Source organism: Xiphophorus maculatus, chromosome 20 (assembly GCF_002775205.1).
Source record: "Xiphophorus maculatus strain JP 163 A chromosome 20, X_maculatus-5.0-male, whole genome shotgun sequence".
Classification (NCBI taxonomy): Eukaryota; Metazoa; Chordata; class Actinopteri; order Cyprinodontiformes; family Poeciliidae; genus Xiphophorus; species Xiphophorus maculatus.
In genome coordinates this window covers 8,842,552-8,862,656 of record NC_036462.1, presented here as the reverse complement: position 1 = coordinate 8,862,656, position 20,105 = coordinate 8,842,552, and the positions used below count along the sequence as shown (strand labels likewise).

The 20,105-nt window shown below is 37.6% G+C and overlaps 1 protein-coding gene across 2 annotated transcripts in view; it reads right to left on the bottom strand.

The window, feature by feature from the left end:
• LOC102218698 (membrane-associated guanylate kinase, WW and PDZ domain-containing protein 3-like) overlaps positions 1-20,105 on the bottom strand; it is a 148,121-nt gene that overhangs the window by 16,468 nt on the left and 111,548 nt on the right. For both annotated transcript variants that reach the window (XM_023325530.1, XM_023325531.1), the window contains exons 4-9: positions 14,325-14,531; positions 11,260-11,419; positions 10,231-10,310; positions 8,135-8,192; positions 6,988-7,094; positions 165-356 (exon numbers count right to left, since the gene is read on the bottom strand). In XM_023325530.1, coding sequence (XP_023181298.1) covers positions 165-356; positions 6,988-7,094; positions 8,135-8,192; positions 10,231-10,310; positions 11,260-11,419; positions 14,325-14,531 — 804 coding nt within the window. The remainder of the gene's footprint in view (positions 1-164; positions 357-6,987; positions 7,095-8,134; positions 8,193-10,230; positions 10,311-11,259; positions 11,420-14,324; positions 14,532-20,105) is intronic.

The window sequence follows — 20,105 nt, the reverse complement described above, 5'->3', positions numbered from 1 at the left end:
CTTCATTTATAGAGAATGGCGCTAAGTACAGTTTGATGGACTCCTAAAACCTTATTAATTGGTTTGCAATCAGTTCCAGACTTTTAAATGTTTTACATTTGTTTTCATTTCTTCATGACTTATCATGAGATTTTAATGTGCATCAATTTGCTGGATTTGCTCACCAGACGCCATCTTGTTGTCCAGGGCAGCAGGGCCATCGCTGAGAACATTTTTCACCTGCAGAAACTCGTCTGTGCGGTCGCCTCCGATGATAGTAAATCCAAAGCCCTGGGAGCTTTTCTTCAGAGCTGTGTGGTACATCTCCCCCTTCAGCTGGCTGGGGTCTGCTGTAAATCCAAGCATACTTCCCTTACCTGTGTACAAATTGGAAATGTAAAACCGTTGGTGACACATTTTTAAGTACAAGAAGTGAGATACAGTAAAAAGAAAGTCTGAAGAACTGCAACCTCTGCACAGTGCAACACATCAGTTACACTGTGCAGACCAAAATATGAAAATATTGACATTCCTCTTGAATGACTGCGAAATCCAACCACGTGTGCTGAACCTTAATTATACACACTGTGCGGCAACAAAATCAACACATTAATCAGTCATTATCCAAATAATAGACGTGATGTATGTTTAAGCGCAACAAACCCATCAAAACGTTTTTGTGTGGCCCTGTTGAGAAAGAAGCCCACACACAGATGAAGTGATAAAATTATAGCTTTTGAAGCTAATTTACTTCCCTCTTTTCATAATAAAACTATAGAGCAGAACATGCATACAGTACCGCTGACACTATCTAATTTAGCGTATTGTCCTTTTATCCCCTGCTCTATTTAATAAATGGCTGAGGAAAAATAAAGCTCTGAGACTGTTGTGATTGCAGGGTTCATATAAGTTGAGTAAGGAACGAGTAAAGGTCAGCAGCGACATCAATAAGAACCAGCAGCTCTGCTGTGGCATAAGCAATACATTACACATCAAACTCTCAGGGTTGCACTAAGCTGATGATCTACCTTATTTAGAAGTACTGTGGTATCAGCACTTTAGATCATGGACACATTTTTTTTTTCTCTGGCTTGTGGTCTGCAGCCTTGGTGCATTATTGCTGTTGCTCAAAAACAGTAAAACAGTAAAGAAACCCAGTGAAAGAAATGTGTGTCCAGCTGGATTCTGCAGTAAAAGACATTATTGAAGATGTCAGATACTGTGTCTGGGAACAGTATTCATACACATTGAAGTTTCTCTGTCATGTTACAACCACAAACTTCACAGTATTCTGGGGGGTTTATATGACAGTCCAACACAGAAAAGCACATAATTATCTGGTGGATGAAAAATGAAACATGGTTTTCCATTTTTTTATGAATAAAACCCTCAATAGTCCAGTGTACATTTGTATTCAACTGCTGTGACTCAAAACCACCTTTTGCTTTTATTACACCTGCAAGCCTTTTGAGTTATGTCTTTTCCAGCTCTGCACCTGTAGAGACTGGCATTTTTAAATGTCTTCTTTGCAAATCAGCTCAACCTCAGTCACACTAGATAAAGAAGATACATTTTCAAATCCTGACACATCTTGATTCACAAGTAAATTTTGTGCTGAACTTTGACTGGGACATTTTAACACATAAATATGCTTTGATCTAAACCATTTCATTACAGGCGTTGATGTATTTTTAGTATTAAAGTTATGATGGAAGGTGAACCTTTTCTCAGCTTCAATATTATTGCCGTTTCTTACAAGTTTCATTCCAAAATGGCTATTTATTTAGCTCTATATGTATTTTTTACAACCAGTTGCTTCACAGTGTTTTGTATGGTGACCAAAATGTAAATTCAGTCTAATTAGACCAGAGCACATTCTTCAACATATTTGTTTTGTCCCCTACATAGCTTACAGAAAACTGAAAACAAGACTTTTTATTGCTTTTCTTTCAGCAATGGCCTTCTTGCCAACCTTCCATAAAGACCGGATTTGTGGGATGCACTAGTAGTAATTGTCAACAGATTCTACCATATGAGCTGGTGATCTAAAATGGAGAAATGGAAACTCTACCAGAGTGACCATTAATGTGCCCGGGTCTTTCACACAACAGCTTATCTATATAGAGATTAAATTACATGCATGAGATTATATTGTTTATGTGATATCATACATACATGACATTCAATTACAGATATCTCCTTGAGATGTACTCAAGGAGATTAACTGGTGATGTCTGAGGCAAGTGGTTGCACTCAAATCTTAGGAATATCAAAGAAAAGGACTGAAAACATTTGCATGCTACACTTTTTATTGAATATAAAAGGTGTCCACTTCAAAATTATGAATTGCTTTGTGTGGGTACTTATAAATCAAAATAAAATACACTGAAGTTTGTGGTTTTAACATATAATGTGTGATGTGCAAAGCACCATGTGTAACGTTCAATGTTATTGAATACTTTTTTCAAATTATAAATTAGCTTACAATAAATACAAAAACAAAATTAAATTAATTTAAAAATACAATAATTCTATCTAAAGCTTTCTTCTACGACCAGTGTCTCAGGTAGTTTACATATTCATGTGCAAACATTAAAAGGATAATATGTCACTCCTCCTTCCTTTAACAAAGCCAGCATTAGTCTCTCCTAAGCCCCATCACTCCTACTGAACATGTAAGCTTGTATGTACATGTCACAAATACAAGGACTACAAGGCTGAAGCATTAACTTGAATAAATCTGCATCATACCTTGCTTTAAATGTCAGACAAACAAGAGAATCCATTACATTTTTAGGTTCCTTATTATTGGCGGACCTAAAAATCTCTATGAAAATTGGAGGACCCCACAAATTTGTGGTGTAAGTAAAATTTCAGAACATATGCTTCAACTACTACCAAACTGGAGGTGATAGCTCCATATTTGTGCTGTTTGGTTTGGGTATATACGTTTCCCTGTCCTGAACTTGCTTCAAATTAGTACAAGCTTTTCCACATTTAGTTCCCAACTTCCTGTTGTGGCTGGTCTAAATAACAACTCCACACCTCCCTCTCACTTCCCTCAGCTTTTATAAATACTCCATAACTTTCAGAGTGTGAGAGCAATTTAAATGCAGACACTCTCAAACTCTGATACGGTTCACCAGGCTAAAAACATCCAGGGCCGACAACTGCAAGTGTAAATTATAACAGCCACTGAGGACTCCAGATGTCCGCTGCTGTTATATGGATCATGCAAAGCTTATTTACATAATTATACTGAAACGGCTTGATGAACTCTTTTTATCACTTCTCACAAGGAGTCCTGAAATATATTTCTGAAACGACATATTTGTATGAACAAAAAAAGGCAGATGTAAAAGAGGGTGACAGAGAAGGAGACAGAAGAAGGAAGTGAGTGTGACTTGTGCAAGCCTGGACTCGTGTAGGATGGTTCACAGAAAGTCTCTTGGCTGAAATATGGAGATTATAAACAGAAGACAAACAAAACAGTATTTCCACCTTGTCAAGCAGCCAAGCGGTCCGACTGCTTACATGTGAGAAAGCAGGGGAGTAGACCTCCATCTTAATTTATCATATATGGGAAAATATCCACTGACAACTTTATTAGGAACACTTAATCAATTGCTTGTAATCACATGGTGAATCATTCAATCACACTACAGGAATTCAATGCATTTAGACATCTAGATGTGAAGATTTGCTGAAGTTCAAACCAAACACCAGAAAAAAAAAAAGATTTAGGTCACTTTGAATGTGGCATGGCTGTTCCAGATGGGTTACTCTGATAATGTCAGAAGTTGCTAATCTACAGGGATTTTTATTTGCTTTATTAACTGAAACATAGCCAACCAAATCCCCAGTCAGTTCCGCAATTCTACTCTTTTTCATGTTGCAATATAATAAAATCGAATCAATTTCAGAAATTGAAAAATGATTTCTTTTCTGCTTACAAAATAATTAAAAAAAATCTAACTTTTTCATTTACTTTACTTTGAAGAGTTTTTGTGTGCTATGCCATAATGATGCTGTACATTTTACATAAAAGTGTATTTATATTAACCAGCTGTCAGCCATTGGGTGTCACCTGTGTAAACAAACCTATACTTAAAAAAGAAAAAAAAAACAAGGAGAAAAGTTTCTTGGTGTGTGTTGTAGCCTTAGGTGTAACCGCCGACTGCCTATGTCATGGTTTTATCGTAGCAACCGTCTGACAGCTCAGCAGGTTGTGTAATCAGTAATCAGCAGTGAGATGGCGGTTTACTCAGTCCCAACACACCTGAGCAGAGAGACGCCTGATTATGCTCGGCCTCTTTAACGGGATGTTCCACCAGCTGTTGACACATGCACCGCTAAAAGGCGGCCTCCTCCCCTTGCATTCCTTCTTTTACGGCTCTGAAAACCTGCCAGCACTACGAGCTCGCCTCACTCAACACTGATCAGCAGCTTGATCTTCCATGACATGTCTATTGTAACGGAAAAGGTTTGTCGTATTTATCAGGCGAGAAAAAAAAAAAACGTTTAAAGCAGTGTCATAACTGGAGGCCTTACAAAAAAAATGAATAAAAACTAAAAAATTTCTTCAAATATGAGGTTTCCTGATGGCTGAAATGATGATTCTCTCTGCTCTCCATTGTTTCTGGGAAGCAAATTCTTCAAAGCAGGCTGGCACAGTGCAAGCAGAATAAATCAAATTGCTTCCATATTTTAATAAATTAAGCTAATTCCAGAATCCACAATGATAAAAGTGAAAACAGAAAAGGGACAGGAGTGAGAAATGACCATAATGACACCAAAATTATTAATTAGTAAATTATTTTTACTGATTGAAACAGTAGAGATAAAAAAAGAGGTTATGTTTATTCATAAAGAACTTTTAAAACTCTCATAAAAAACTGCATGAAGTAGTATGGTCAGGTTAAATAAGTCAAGTTTAACAGGATTTTCCAGATTTACACAAAAAAAAGACAGACAATGGTCGTGCTTGTTAGAACTTGTGCTGAACTAATTATAAGCAGACATGAATGTGCAAGTCTTAAAAACCTGAAGGTGTTGTCGAGGCTTAACAAGTACATTACAAAAGTGCAATATCTTGTAATACTTTTACAGATTGTTGTCACACCATATTCTACTGTAGAAATGAAAGGACAAACTTTGGGAAAAAAATTTAAAGCTTAAAGAAGTATTTATTTAATTTCCAGATTATCTCAATGTAGGGGGAGGGGTGGGTCAGTGGAGCATTACAGCAAGTTCTCACAACAGAAAAATCTAAGATTATCTGCTTCAGGCTCTACAATTATAGAAAGCTGAAAGTATTTCTTTCAAATGTTTAAAGTGTATTGCCGTGGTTTATTTGTCACAGGTGATTAAGAGAGGAATACTCTCATAGTATTCCAGCCACTGTTAAATACAGGCTAAAGGTAATGAGCTACACAAGTCAGTATCAAAGTGACGATAGAAGATGCAGTTATGGAATAATGATACTACAGTGTTGCTGAATTTTGTTTACTGCAACAGGAAAGACAGCAGCTGGAGGCTGCCTATTAATACCAGTTCATGCCAAATCTAAATAAAAAAACCTCATGGCACTAGAGTCGCATCAAAACGTAATCCTCCTTAATTTGTGTCATGCTCCACCTCTGGAAATATCCAAATAAATCTATCTGTTGCTTTTTAAAGGACATCTGCTGACAGACATGCAGACAAGAAATTGGAACAAGCTCAAAACCTAACTGGGAATTAATATAAAATTTTATGGTAATGAGCTGAACAATGGTGTCTTTACTGCTCTCCTTTATCATGAGCAGAGTGATTTGGAGCACTTAGTTTGTTAACAAGCAAAGTGAAAAACAAATTTTAGTGAATAAATTACATAAGGAATGTATGCAGCAAGCTCCAAGTTTTTTTATGGTGTAGATGTGTAAAATTACATTTGAGATATTTCTATTCTTATTTTAGAATCTTGCTATGACAAAACTTAATATATATATCCTATTATTTTTTAATAATTACTTAAAGTAATGATTTGGACATATTTTGGCTCTGACATAGTATGTTTCTTCAATTTGCATTGTTGAGAAAGAAACTAAAACTGTAATTTCAGTGAATGTGTGCCCGTCTCAGGCAGTTGTGCATTTTATAGATTGGAACAACACCGTTTTCCTTTTTTTTATGCAGATGTGGAACATATTTCGACTCCGATGTACTTTTCCATATTTCTACTCCTATGGGATGGAGCATACCATAGAGGCAATCATCCTGCAGCTCTGCTAAGGTATTATGGAATCCCAGACTATTTTAACATAAACATTGTCTGCATTGTTGGCTCTGCCATCTCTCGTTTTCCTCAGGAGACTACTCCATCTCTCTGTTGATCAGGTCAAGGGAGACCTCACTCTGATGTAGTCTCTGATTTAGGAGCAGTTTAACAAGGAAATGAACAGCACAGCCCATGTCCAGAATACATGTATATGGTAGATCTTGCAGCACAGGCTCCAGTTGCAGCTCACACTTCACCTAATCTCTCCCAAATTCCTGAGTGTGACTTGCTTCCCAATGGTGCAGGTATCACTATTGATTGTGCACATTTTTCTATAACACATTTTCCTTCCACTTAAATATACAATAATATGCTTGTAGTACAACATCATATAATTAATTTTTTAAGCCATGAAATGTTGTGATGTACCCTTCTTGTAGAGCATGACAATAACTGCCTGATAGACGACAATGTTCCTTGGATATAATAAATCATTTATGTGTTAAAAACAAATTGTATTGTTTTTGTGTAATATTAAGATTTTCTGATAAACTGAATTTTTGATTTTCTTTAGCTGAAAACCATATCAAAGCTGACAATTTGTTTCACTCAAATTCAGAGTGAAACATCATTTTGAATTTTAGTTTTACTTTTTGAACTGAATTTCTGAAATAAATCAATTTTCTGTTGATTTTCCAGTTTTTGTAGGTATAGAAAATAGAAAAAGTAGCAAGATGAACAGATCTGACCTTGAGAAGATGCAGCTGCAGCTTGTTGAATCGAAGCAGTGTCTTTGCTTAGCTTCTTCTTTGCCTCCAGAACTGGATTCTCAAACTGGGTCCTCTGATTGATGTGGCTGAAACAAACATGTTCAGTTTTAAGTGATGAATGACTCTCAACCATTTCATCAGTTTCTTGTGGAGGGATGCTGAAGCAACACCACCACCTTTTACAAACGGAACACATGTAGAAAATGACTGGACTGTATCACATTCTTTCTGTGGAATGGCTTTTAGTCACCTAATATTCCAGGAAATGAAGCTTAGACTGTGAGAAACATCCTGTTCCTCAACAAGAACGTAAACAGCTTGTTCCCCTCCTGGCATACAAACCAGGAGCATTGTTTCAAAGGGAACTCATTTCAAACTAAACACTGGCAGCTACAAGCTCCATCAATATGGCATTGACTTTCCATGTCCAAACACTGCAAGTTCTTTCCTCTTGTCATTTCTACCTTGAAGGTTTTCATCTGCTGCCTGAGCAATAAAACAACACGAGCTTTTCCCTTCCCTGTTCCATCACAGCAATGAACAGGCTCTTCCTTCAGCCCTCATTCTGCTGTTTCAATGTGTTCTGGTTAAGAATCTCTCCATTCCGCTTCCCTCCGTTGTTGATGAAATGCTAAACTTAATGGCTTCTTCACTCAGTTCCAACTGTGACACTGAATGCAAAAACATATAACACACATACAACCATCATGGAATAATATACTCTCCAAGTATTGCTCCATGTACACAAACTGACTGACACATAACGCAGCGAGAGTCCAATCAATGTTATGCTAACAGGCAGGTCACAGCACAGAGTTTCACTTTGCCACCCACTGATAAAAAAGAGGAAAATCCTTATCAACTCTTTCAGGTAAATGCTTCCTCTCTGCATGTTACATAACTCAACGTTTTCTCACCCAAGATGACGCTACAGCCATTTGTTTTATTTTTAGACAGAACAGATTCTTGCCAGTTTGCTCTTCATAAACAAAAAGCAGTCAAATCATCGGACGTGCTCTCATCCTTTATGTGCATCTGGGTATAATAGGATGTAAACAAAAAAAGAGTGCATGGCAAAAAAAAAAAAAAAAAAAACGAATTTCAAAGCAGGATTAATTAAACTTACTCAACGTAGTATGTGCCATATTGTGGGTCATCAATTTCCTCCCAGCCATACGGTAGCTCTGGAAGAAGAAAACAGTGTGTCATTATTTTGTGACAAATGCCGGTAACAATCGAGAAGGATGAACTGAATAAATAGATGGAATATTTATGACATGTCTGGGAATTGTAACCAGTTCAGCATAATGATCAGGCACAATTTTACAGTCAGATAAAATGTTGATTATTTTCATCCCCTATTGGTTTTTGTCTACTAACTAGTCACACACTGTTTGACATAAAATTACATATTAATTTGGAAAAGATAGCCATATCTGACCCTTATTGGCGTTGTATGCACTTTTTCCAAATATACAAAACACTTTCTTTTTCCCACTGTTAGACATTACTTTAGACTTAACTTTTTATTTTTTATGTCTATCAGGATTTCCAAAATGATTGTTATATAATTTAAAAATTCAAGCTTCAACTTCCTGGCATTCGGACTTTTTTCCGCTATGGATAACAACAGTCCAACTCGAACAAGCATCTTTACCAGGGTTTTTGCTTTAGTTCTAGTGTACATTTCACACTAAAACACAGTGGAACACAAAACCCGCCTGTTTCCTGAACTGTATGATGTCTGGGCTTTCCCATGCTGTTTCTATTTGACTGGATATTACATTTGCATACCATTTTTTTAACAAATGACTATATTCTGGCACTTTCAGATGCACTTCAGATGATTTTTGCCTTAAAATAGATCCACAGATTTATTGCCAGATAACTAGAAGCATATAAGGAAGACTTTATGCAATTGTTTAGAGGTAAGCACTCTTAGAGTACATACACTTCTGACTTTGAAGGATGCAGTAAATAAAAGTATCAGAACATTTTTTCTCCTTGTTCTGACTTTTAGCAAAAATAAATGAACTTGGAAGATCTAAATATCTTAAAAAAGGAAATGTCTTCTTTCTTGACAAACAAGAATAAAATCTTGTCTTTTCATACACTTTATACAAATATCTGATTTCAGTTCTTATTTTTATAAAAAGTGTTTTATTGTGAAATTAAAGTTTTCTGTTCCTACTTAACTATTCATATAGTGTCCAAACTGCAGGAAAAATGTCCACCAACACAAAAGTGAAGTAAAAAGAGACTTTTTACAGTGGAGTACAAAATAAAACCATTTTGTACTCCACTGTATGTTCACTTCGATTTATCTCAGAAACATAACAGAAACACATCAGAGTGTGTGCCAATGACTTGTGGTACTTGCTGGTAGAAAACTGTGTCATTAGGAGACAGTTTTTCTGAAAATAGCTGCTAGATAAAATGCTGCACTTAACCTCACCATGGCAACCTGAACTCATAGCAGATGGACAGCTGATAATCATCAGCGTCTCTCATCTATGTTCTGTTTACACAGAATTTAATCGCTTCAGATTAAACTTTTCAGCATCGAGGAAGCAAAAATGAATATGAAGTATCTCAATTCCCTCTGCAGTTACTCCAGATATGACATCTCCAGTTGTATAACTACGTAGCAGTTAAAGTTTTCATTAAACTGTTTTTGCAACACGTAGAGCACAATTCTGTAGTTTGTAATAAGCAAGTAGACTGGAATGAATGATGCACGTAATTTCCTGTTGAAAATATAAGCCAGAAAGAGAGAAAAGGGAGAGAAAGAAAAAAAAGGCTCTTAAGGCAACAGAAAGCTTGGCGTTGCCTTTCAGAAGAATCATGTAGGTTTTTCTTGTAAAAATCCATTAAAAACTTGCTGAAGGGTCCAACTCTTTCAGCAGAGGCCTCTGTTCATTTCTGTCTGCACTTAAACCAACACTATCATCCTGGGGATACAAAAAGAACCTCATGTCTGATAGTCCTTTAAGGAGATGCCTGTCTCCAAATTTCAAGATATTTAGGCCATGTTCCTGAGGGTTATCTTAAGTGGTCAAAACATTTCAAAATTAAAAAATGTTAGATTAAAATGTTAGGCATAAATTTTATAAAACAGTAGATTATATAGATAAATATTGGCAACTGCATTTTTCTGAATATATGTGTAGAGGTTAACAGAACTATTTATGCTTGAGCAAACCAGAAAAGCACAATACGTACCGTCATCCTCACACTTCTCTGGGGGCTTTGCCTTTTTTGCCAAGCGGGGGTCCAACCATGTGGTTGTCTTTGTATTGTGACTGTGTACCACAAAAACAGCAGACAGAAAATATCAACAACAATATTACCAGAAGGGAAAAAGAAGCTGAAGCAAGAGAACTGACTGAAAAAGTCTCCAAAATGTCTGCATAATATGCTCTTGCGGGCAAGTCTATTGGTTTCTGTTCGCCTGCTGCTGTGTTTATGTTAAGGTGGCCTTTTCTCGGAGAAGGACTAAATCCTCTGAATGTGAAACATGTCCCGTTTATTCTCAAATGGATTAAATATCTGGAGTGTGTAATCAACAGAAAAAAATCACAAGTCTTCTAATATCTCCAGAGATAAGCGGCTTATAACCAAATATGAATGAAAGACAACACTAATAACTAGGCCTTAGAAATGTATGTTTGCTTTTCAATAACATGAAAAGAAAAGAAACTGGTTTTGTGCTAAGAGCTTAAAATGTCTTCATAGAAGTTCAATATCCAAAACCTCTGTTGTGCTGAACTGAACAAGAACAAAAAAAATAACACTGACAAGGTTTTATCTTGTTGTTTTTGCTATTTTCTTTTAGAATCTGTGAAATTCTGAGATATTCCTTTGCTATCAAGAACAAAAGAAAATGGATTTACCAAAACAGCTCTATTGTTGCCAACCCAGTGATGACACAAAAGCACAATTGTGCAGTGACAATAAAACCTAATATCTCATGCCTTCTGTGACATGTTGAAAAGTATGTTTGTACTGATACATTTGATGTATTACTTATCAAATTGTGAGAAGGTTAAAATAAATCAAATACTAAATGAGAATAAGTGCAGAAACTAACTTGTTTATATTAGTTTGTCCCTTATTATATGAAAAGCGAGATAAATCAAGCCTGTACATAGTTTTAAAATAGCTCTTTTTTTTCATTGACTCTAATCAGTGTGTTAGATGACTAAAGTGTCTCTGAGTAGGCTATCGTCACATCAGCGCTGTCTCACTTACTCTATGAAGTAGACCATGCCAGTTTCGGTGTAAGCCATCTCCCAGTTGTAAGGCAGGGGCTCCAGGCTGTCATCGCGGGGAAGAGAGCTCCATGTACGGAAGTCCATGGTGCTGCTGGACTGATTGTAGCTGGGCACCGTTTTCCTCCAGTCCTTGTGCTCTAGAGAGAGTGGATGGACATGATAAAAAAGGGGAATAAAAATAGAAAAAGACAGTTAAAGGTTAGCCCACAGAAACACAGAGGCCAGCTACTTTATATTACCTGCTGCAGGGGAGTAAAAGAAGAGGATATTCGCCTCATAAGATTTGCATGGAAGTGATGATGTGTGTGCGTGTGTGGGTCTGCCAAGGGGTTGTTTTGCATTTTCCACAGCATGCTGTTAGTCCTTTTGCCTATGCATATACACATGTATATTTCCCACAGTTCACAGTGATAGAGGTGAGAGTTCACACAGGTAGACCCATTTCAATTCAAAAGCAATTACTATTTTATAATTCTTCCATGCTGTTTACATTGTAGCATACTCCTTTTTTTTTTTTACTGAGAAACTACATCATAATGAACATGAAACATGCAACAAAGGCCCAGCTAATTGAATTTGCACTCAGTGCTTTTCCTCAGAAGATGATTATAAAAGATGAAAGACAAGAGCTTTTTATCCTTTCCTTTTTATGTACAGCCAACCTCCCAACAATAGAAAATAATGTCAAAAGATGTAATGTCCAGCACACACCTAAAGCATTTCAAAGCATTCATGTTTGCAAAATAAATTGTCCCACATGAACAGTAGAATTAGTTTTAATAATCTGAACACGCTGTTCTACAGCAGCACTCTGGTAATAAGGCGCAGTTTTAACTAGAGTCCTTCTGCCTCTCAGATCAAAAACACACTCTGTTTTTTTCATCTTTACAGATACAAAATGCACATGGCATGTTTGAAGACGTGCGCTTCTCATGTAGACCAGCCTGAGGAAATGGCCCACGGGAAAGCTGAGTTCATCAGCAAGGTTCAAAGCAAGGTGAGGGCCCACTTGACAGTAGGACTGTAGTTGATAATGACAGTCTGAGCTCTGATGAAGAGCTTAGAAACACAGAGCTCACATTTTCCATTAACCTTCCTTTTTCATTCCACCATGCTTGTTCTGTCCATCTATGGCTGGTCTGAGATCGCTCTGCAGCCGTGCTTCAGCAGGGCAGTCATTTGTGACCAGTTTTCTTCCATTTAAAGAACTCCTGGATCATTTAGTGTTTGATTTCAATATGACAGAGCCGTTGGGTAAACAGACATTGGATCTCTGTGAATCCTTTGTGCAGCTGCAAGCAGTGTTGGAGCAGTTTCTGTCAAAACAATTTTCCTTCTGGAGAACTTATTTTCAGCTTGGACTTGATTCAATGTTCACCCCAATTCTCTCACTAAAAAAAAAAGGCCAGGTATGTTACAAAGCATGTAACCTACTTCTGTCACAAGAGTTTTCTCCTTGAAAGCTTTAAGGGGAGATTTACTCCCTGGAGAGACGAGGAGCTGAGCTGATTGAACTCCGAGTCTCTGTCAAGGTGACCTGTGAAAAAGTGAACTGGCTGGACACAGCAACAGCTTTGTTAGGTGTAGACATGCACAAATCATATTTTTCCTAGATAGTATTTATTTCTTGTTCATTTAGAAATCTGACTTGCTAATTGAGCTTTTGTTGTTTCTCTGAAAACAATTAACAAATAAAACAGAAAAATGCTACAGGTTCTTTGTTACAGGAGGGTTTTAATCAAGTTTAACCAATGTGTAAATTTTGTTTTTGCACTGAATTCAACCTGCCCTTTTGTGATTTACCATTTGAATCAATATTTTATAAACATCAAACTGTGTTTTAGAGAACCTGTAGAATTATTCAGTTAATGTTTGAAGAGTCTAAGTATTTTAGAGTTGCTGTCTGTCTGAAAGCAACTTTGTTTATTGTTGTCCATCACTTTTACTTGTTCCCCAAGCTGTTCCTATTTTCCACTAGATAAGTCAGGTTCACTCCAACTGAGCAGCGCTTTGCCAGAGGGCCTTTAACTTTGGAGTTACTGTCACATTTTGATATTGAGAGATCTCATGAAATGCCTTTTCACCACATTCAACATACATTTTTGCAACAAAATAACAGAGGCACGCAATTTTGATAAAGAAACCTAAAAAATACTTTTTCTCGCATCTGTTTTAACTTAATCCGAGTCCACAAAAAATTTATATTTTTTGACAAAACAACCATGAAGTTAAACAAGAATCCCAAACATTTCCACTGAACTTTTTAAAGTTAATTTATTTTTCTGACTATAAGTGGCACTTTCTTCTTTGGTAGTCCTTCAACTTGTGCGACATTATGACACATTTTTTGACTGATGCATTAAATATTAATTTACACTGACGAACAAGAGCCAAGGAATAAAGTAGAAACATTACCATCTGCAGGCACTTTCCTTAACAACTTGACAGGACGATGTCCTGCTGGAAGAGCCAAGAGTTATGTCTCTACACCCTGGTAGTTGCCAAGGGGATGAATAAAAATGTCTTTGCAGGTGAATCTACTTGGTGTCGCCACTTTACTCAATGTGTAAAGCAGTATCACCCTGGTTTTACAATGCATGCGTCTCCAACAGCAATTTGCGGAGTGGAGCCATAACTGACCACACTGACTTAGAGAAAGGATATCAGTGTGTCAGAAACGGCCAGCAGACCTCCAAGCTTAGGTTGACAGTTTCCGTAAGATCATTGAAAAGCAGGTATCTGAACCCAACTTGTCATCAGATTACATATGTTGTACAGTTTCCAAATAAATGCATTTTATATGTTTTTTTCCTCTTCACAATGCATTTTTTTGAATAATGCAACTTACAGTCCAGTGTGACTTGATGATGATACATTGACTGAACAGGGTCCAGTCGAATACACAGCAGGCACTTAAAAATGTGTAAAATTGGCAAATGTGAAAGAAAAACAGTTACAAAAACCTATCTTTGTAACAATAAGAAGACAAAGGTGGAATCACTGCTGTTTAATATAACACGCTGTGCTTTGAAATGAACTGACCAGGCAATCCATTGACCAGCGGGGGCCTCTCATCATCATCCTCCTCCTCAGGTACGGCGCTATCCTTCCTATCCATCTTACTGACTGAGGTGGTGCGCTTCCTGGGAACCTCACCGCTGAAGTCCTCATCAAACAGCACCTGATCCACCAGGTCAGGCTGCACCAGGTTGGGCTCTGCTGGAGGTTTGGGGGTCCCATAGTAGTTACCTTGTTAATGGAAAAAAAGAAAGAAAGATGAAACAATAGAAATACAGAATCTGGAGCTCTAATCAACAAGAAAGCAAATGATAAAAATATATTTGTGGTTTATCTGCCTGTTTATCATAGGTGAGATATAAACCAGTACATCTAACATTAATCAAATAAGCTGATTATATTCTCAAAATGTCACACAGCAGTACCTCAGACTCCCAAGTTCCTTATTCCTTATACTTCCTCCTCTGCATAATTTTCACGTCTCTTAACCTTCTGCTTTGTTTTCCCTCAATAACTGCACCACAGGGCGGTCATGACTCATGTAACATTAAAATCACTTCACTTGGAATTTGCCAGCAACTAATTACACTGATCATTGAATACAGCAATTATCTATCTCTCACTTCATGTTTTTTCCTTGATGAAGAAAGACCTTGTGTATACTGAGCATAAATATCCAAAGAGATCACAGCACCCTTAAAGAGAAGGGGATGAAGTGCAAAACTTTGTTAAATTCTTTTCTCATTTAACTCGTGGGGTGATCCATCTATCTATGGGCTGGTGAGCAGTATGTGGAATGCAATTTAGGCACAGAATAAGTAATTATTCCACCTCCATTAGGATTATAAATAATGTGCCCACTAATTTATACTCAGACCATTTATTATGATTATTTGTTTTTTAAGCGTTGTTCTGTCAGATGTGTTTACTCTAAAACCACCAGATTATTTTCTGGCTATCCATTTGGAAGATAAAATATTTACATAGTTCTTACAATAAGCAATCTCAGCTAAAACAAGGAATGTAATTAGATTAATTAAAGTATGTAGAGAAATACCACAGGGAAATGGGAATCTCTGGCAATTTAATTAGCTGCCATCGACTTGATCATACTTTAAGTTACTCCCAGTTGTGAAAGAGCTGTGATATGCTGTGCTTTTTGATGTACTTAAATTTTAACACACCAACATAACAAATGCTGTTTTTGTGGAAGCAGCATTTATCAACTCTAGATCTTTTTATAGCATGAGGGAAAAGAAAAGAAAGCTGACATCAGCATAACGTGCAAAGAACAGAGGGCTCTGAGGACAACATCACAGTCATTCCAGCAGCTTTACAGCACTAACACCGACACCGCAACTGCTTTTCTGATAAGTGAGCTCATCTTGAACCCGGCCTCATCTCTGCAGGCATGCTAACGACAATACAAAGCGAGCTACGATTGCCGATCTCCCTTCAAAGCAGGGGGAAGATTGAGGAGGAGAGGGAGGCTGGATGAAAGCCGGCCCCTCCTCTGTTGACATGCAACTCTGTGTTTACTAAATGACAGTCATCCGCATTTGTCAAAGATGGCTTCATTAACAGGAGTTGCATAACGATAGCGGGGAGAGATTGGGTGTGCTGTCTAATCCCTGCCTGTCCCCCGCTGCACACTGACATTCATCAGCCAGACGCTACCTCTGTGATTAATTACTTACAAACATGTGTCTTGGCCCCTGATAAATGTGTGCTGCATATAGAGAAGTGTGTGAAAGCAGTGTGTCAGTGAAGATTTGTGGCACCATTTGCCTTTACAAATGATGGCAAGCCTCATAAGCAGATGAGCCCGGGAAGCTTGTCCGGCGGTACTTGTGAACCTCGTGTCACAAGGTTGATGAGCCGGGGGGAAGAGTGAGCCGACTCTTTCAAAGAGTGTGCAACCCATTTCATGGTCGTGGGCTCAGCTAGTGGAAATGAAAAGATTCCTGTCGTCAATGACACTCTGTAGAGGCTGCACAAGGTCACAAGCCCCTTCATCTTGCCACAATCAGACAGAGCAGACAGATACACAGTCAAACAACCATTCAACTATGACCTAATGCTCCATTCACATTCAAATCCAATTTAATCTTCTTTCCTTTTTTTGTCTCATAAGATGTGACTCATTAATGCCACGGGGGCTCCAAAGCAACTGGATTGGAATAGACGTCCATTTGGGAAAATGTTTGTATTTCTTTGCAGCAAATTACACAGTAAAACCCAATTAGTTCTCCTTACTTAAAAAAATATATATATTTGCAATATCACTGCCAAAAAATGTTTTAGTTTTCATTAATTTAACTGATTGAGCAATGTTAACTTGTACAATTTTAGTGAGCGTTAGCTTAATAAATCAGTGTAGAGATCAGGGAATGAATTAGCTCTTTTCTAACAATGTCAGTTTTTCCTGTCAGCTGTGCCGCTAGTCTTGAACAGGGCTAGTCAGTTTTGGTCCACTGGCTTGGTTCAGGTTGAATAGGGGTACCCAGAGGAACCATCACACTCAGAAAGTCCCGCTGTGAGTCCCTGGCACAGATGGCTTCCAGTTCTGCTTGCCAGAAAGTACGACAGCATGCGGCTCAACTAGCCTTTACTAAAGTTAGCAACATATCAATAACAGCATGGACATACAAGTAGATTCTTTGAATATTTATGCAAAGGTAAAAAGCTGTATGATGTCAGGAAAACATGACATTGGGATTTTATTGTAGAAAATTATGAAAATAACATTTATTGCACCACACTTTCCTCTTAACTCGATCATTAATGATGATGATGTCACCATTTCACATTCAAAGTACAGAACAGCTTTCAGCAGACAATTTGTTTGGGTCAAGGAAAATAGGGAAAACGTCCCATTAGTGCAATTTTCAAGTCTGTTCTGTTCATTCTTTCGCTCATTGGCTGTTTGACGTCAAATTCATTTAACTTCACCTTAAAATTGTTCTTACCCTAGTGAAAACCTGCCCATTGGTCTACAGTTTGCCCCTTACAGAGGATCTTGCCTCTCAGGTATTGACAACTGATTGTTTTCTGGAAGAATGGTTTCTGTTCAGGTATTAAATTTTACCCAATCGCTAATGTTTGGCTGTGATGTATGTAAGGCCTATGAACCACACCAGAAATTGCCTACGCTGTAAACAACCATCCTCCATTGCAAAGAGAGAAGTGTCACTGCCATTGCTAAATCTACATGTAGACTACAATTCTAAAACAACGCAGAGAATCAACGTTATCGTTTACAACAACTCCTTCTGTTCGCTGATTGACTCAGTAGAAATCCTACCAGAGAAATCAATATGAATCGGAGAAGGGTTAGCCCGGACGAGCCGTTAAGGCAGATTTGAATCGAGTGGATTTGCGTATTCACCTCAGCCTGTTTGACATGAGAAGGTTTCTTTACCGAGCACAAAAACGAATTTCAAAATAGCAAGAAGCCAAAGCAACCATACTGACACAAGTCTCTGGGACCTGGCAGTTGTTTGGAACTGTGTTTGTGATCAATTCTTTCTTTGTGTCTTTTGTTTTTTCATGTCAAAGTAAAGCTCTACCATTTTTTGTATTTTTCACCCATCTTCAGTGTTTTCTTTACTTCATTCAGTAATGTATCTCAACACAACTTCTTTGCATTAACCTCCAGATATTCCAATCCAAAGCATACGAGACCAGTGTCGCCTTCCTTTCTGAAAGTGACCTCTGTTGGCCCCCAGAAGCAGTGCTGTCATCTGTGGCCAGACATGTCTCTGAGCCAAAGGGATGGTCGACAAGGAAGCTGCCTGTTTGTTGGGATCCTGCCAGTTCCTTGGGCAAGTGATACTACAGCTTGTGTTGGACCTAAAAGGCACTTTTCCCTTTGTTTTAAGCAGATGCTGATGAGATTATGGACAGACTCTTTGTGTCTCTTCTCTTTCCCATATTCTCTTTTCACATATTAGAACTAGGTCATAATTTCTGAATCAGCCCCTTAGACAGAGTCTTCTTCTTGACATCTAAATATTAGTCAGCTTAAGTCTTCACTAAAAAATACATCTATGCTGCATTTTAAGTGAACTATTAGATCTTCATGTTCTATTATTTAATATTGCACTTAAAATTGTGCAAAATATTTTCTTTTATCTTTTAAAGTGCGACAGTTAAGGTCAAGAATCCATCTTCAGCTGAAATTTATGTTAAAGATAAATCAAGAGACAGATCTTTTGTTTGATCACCAGTGATATTGTTTGGGTTATTTACATTAAAATCACTTAAACTAGCAGACATGGAATGCAATAGCTTACCAAATGCTTCATCCAAGCACTTCTTTGTAATTGTGAAATTACACACATTGATTTCGTGAAGATTATTGTGTTTCACAGGAAAGGTATAGTTAATAGGACCATTTATGAAATGATCATTGATAAAGAAGGATGAACATCACATGTGACATGACTCCAATAAAATATTTAAAAATGGAGAAAAAAAATCTGTGCAGGATCCATTAACATAATAAGCATTCAGGCAAGCCATTTGGGACTATTAGTGGAAGCATTATGATTAGCTAAGAATCCCATTAGCTCAGTACCTTGAGCACAACTCACTTACTGTACACTAATAAACTGAAGGTAATTCGTGAACTCTTCAATGAAGGACTGAAACCCATGTGAGCAATAAAAGGAACAAATGTCCTTGTTTATTCCTCCCTTTTCACACAAAAATGGGCCGCACTTCAAGCACGGCTAAATGGAATAAATCCCATTCCCCGGTCCGATTACTTTCAGCTCCTCTTTATGTTCCCTGTGCAGCTGGGAGCTCAACACTGTCTTCCACAGAAGCCGGGCAGTGCGTTCTGCTGACTGGGCTTATGAGTAAGGGAAGAGGAAGGGGTAACTGCTATCAGAGTATTCCCTCACGGGGTTACTGTACCAAAATCTCCCAACTTTTCAGGGCTAATCCACATGTCTCCTCACAACCAGCCAGTCCTGCTTACACTGCTTTCATTGGAAGCTGAGAATCTCTGCATCCTTTCAATTCAGCTACTGTATGCTTGTCTGCTGTTTGCTCTCGATGCCCCTGCCTCTGTCTAATGTCAACATTTTACAAAGGTGGAAACCCTCCTGGCTCCAGTTAGAGTAACATCTTCTTGTTGGATTGTCAGCTACTGATATTTAAATTTTTAGATCATTTATTCAAACGTAGACATGGATTTATGATTATGTTATAATGTTTGATATATACAACATGTGCTTTAGTCACTGAATGTGACGTGGTTACTTGATTGTACTATAAAATGACTATGCGACTGGAAAACACATAATACTCCCCTTTAACATTGGCCGATTGCCCCACTGGTCATTTTATCTGTATATGTAAACTGATAGAGATTCACAAATCCACAGAAGAAGAAATGCATCTGTGCACATCAAGCACCAAACTGATCTCACCTGTGAAACTCCTTCACTTTGGAAAAGGATTAGACTTTATCTTTCAATTTCATAACTTATAAGCAGCAAAAGATAGGAAATGATAGAACAGTGCAGTAATGGTACATTTTGATGAAACCGGAGGTTTCCCCCCCAGACTTTTGGAAAAATCCTCTCCCATTTCACAGCAGCTCGGATTTGCCTCCAAGAAGAATGAGCTTAAAAAGAATGGGAAGATTATCGTGTCATTGCCATAATCATTGTGCAATGAGATAAATCCTCCTTTCCAGTTCCTTTATGAAAGAAATACAGTGAGACCATCTGACTTTCCAAGACATTTGAATCCTGAGAAAAAGCACATGTTCCATTATATTAAAATAAAAGGTTA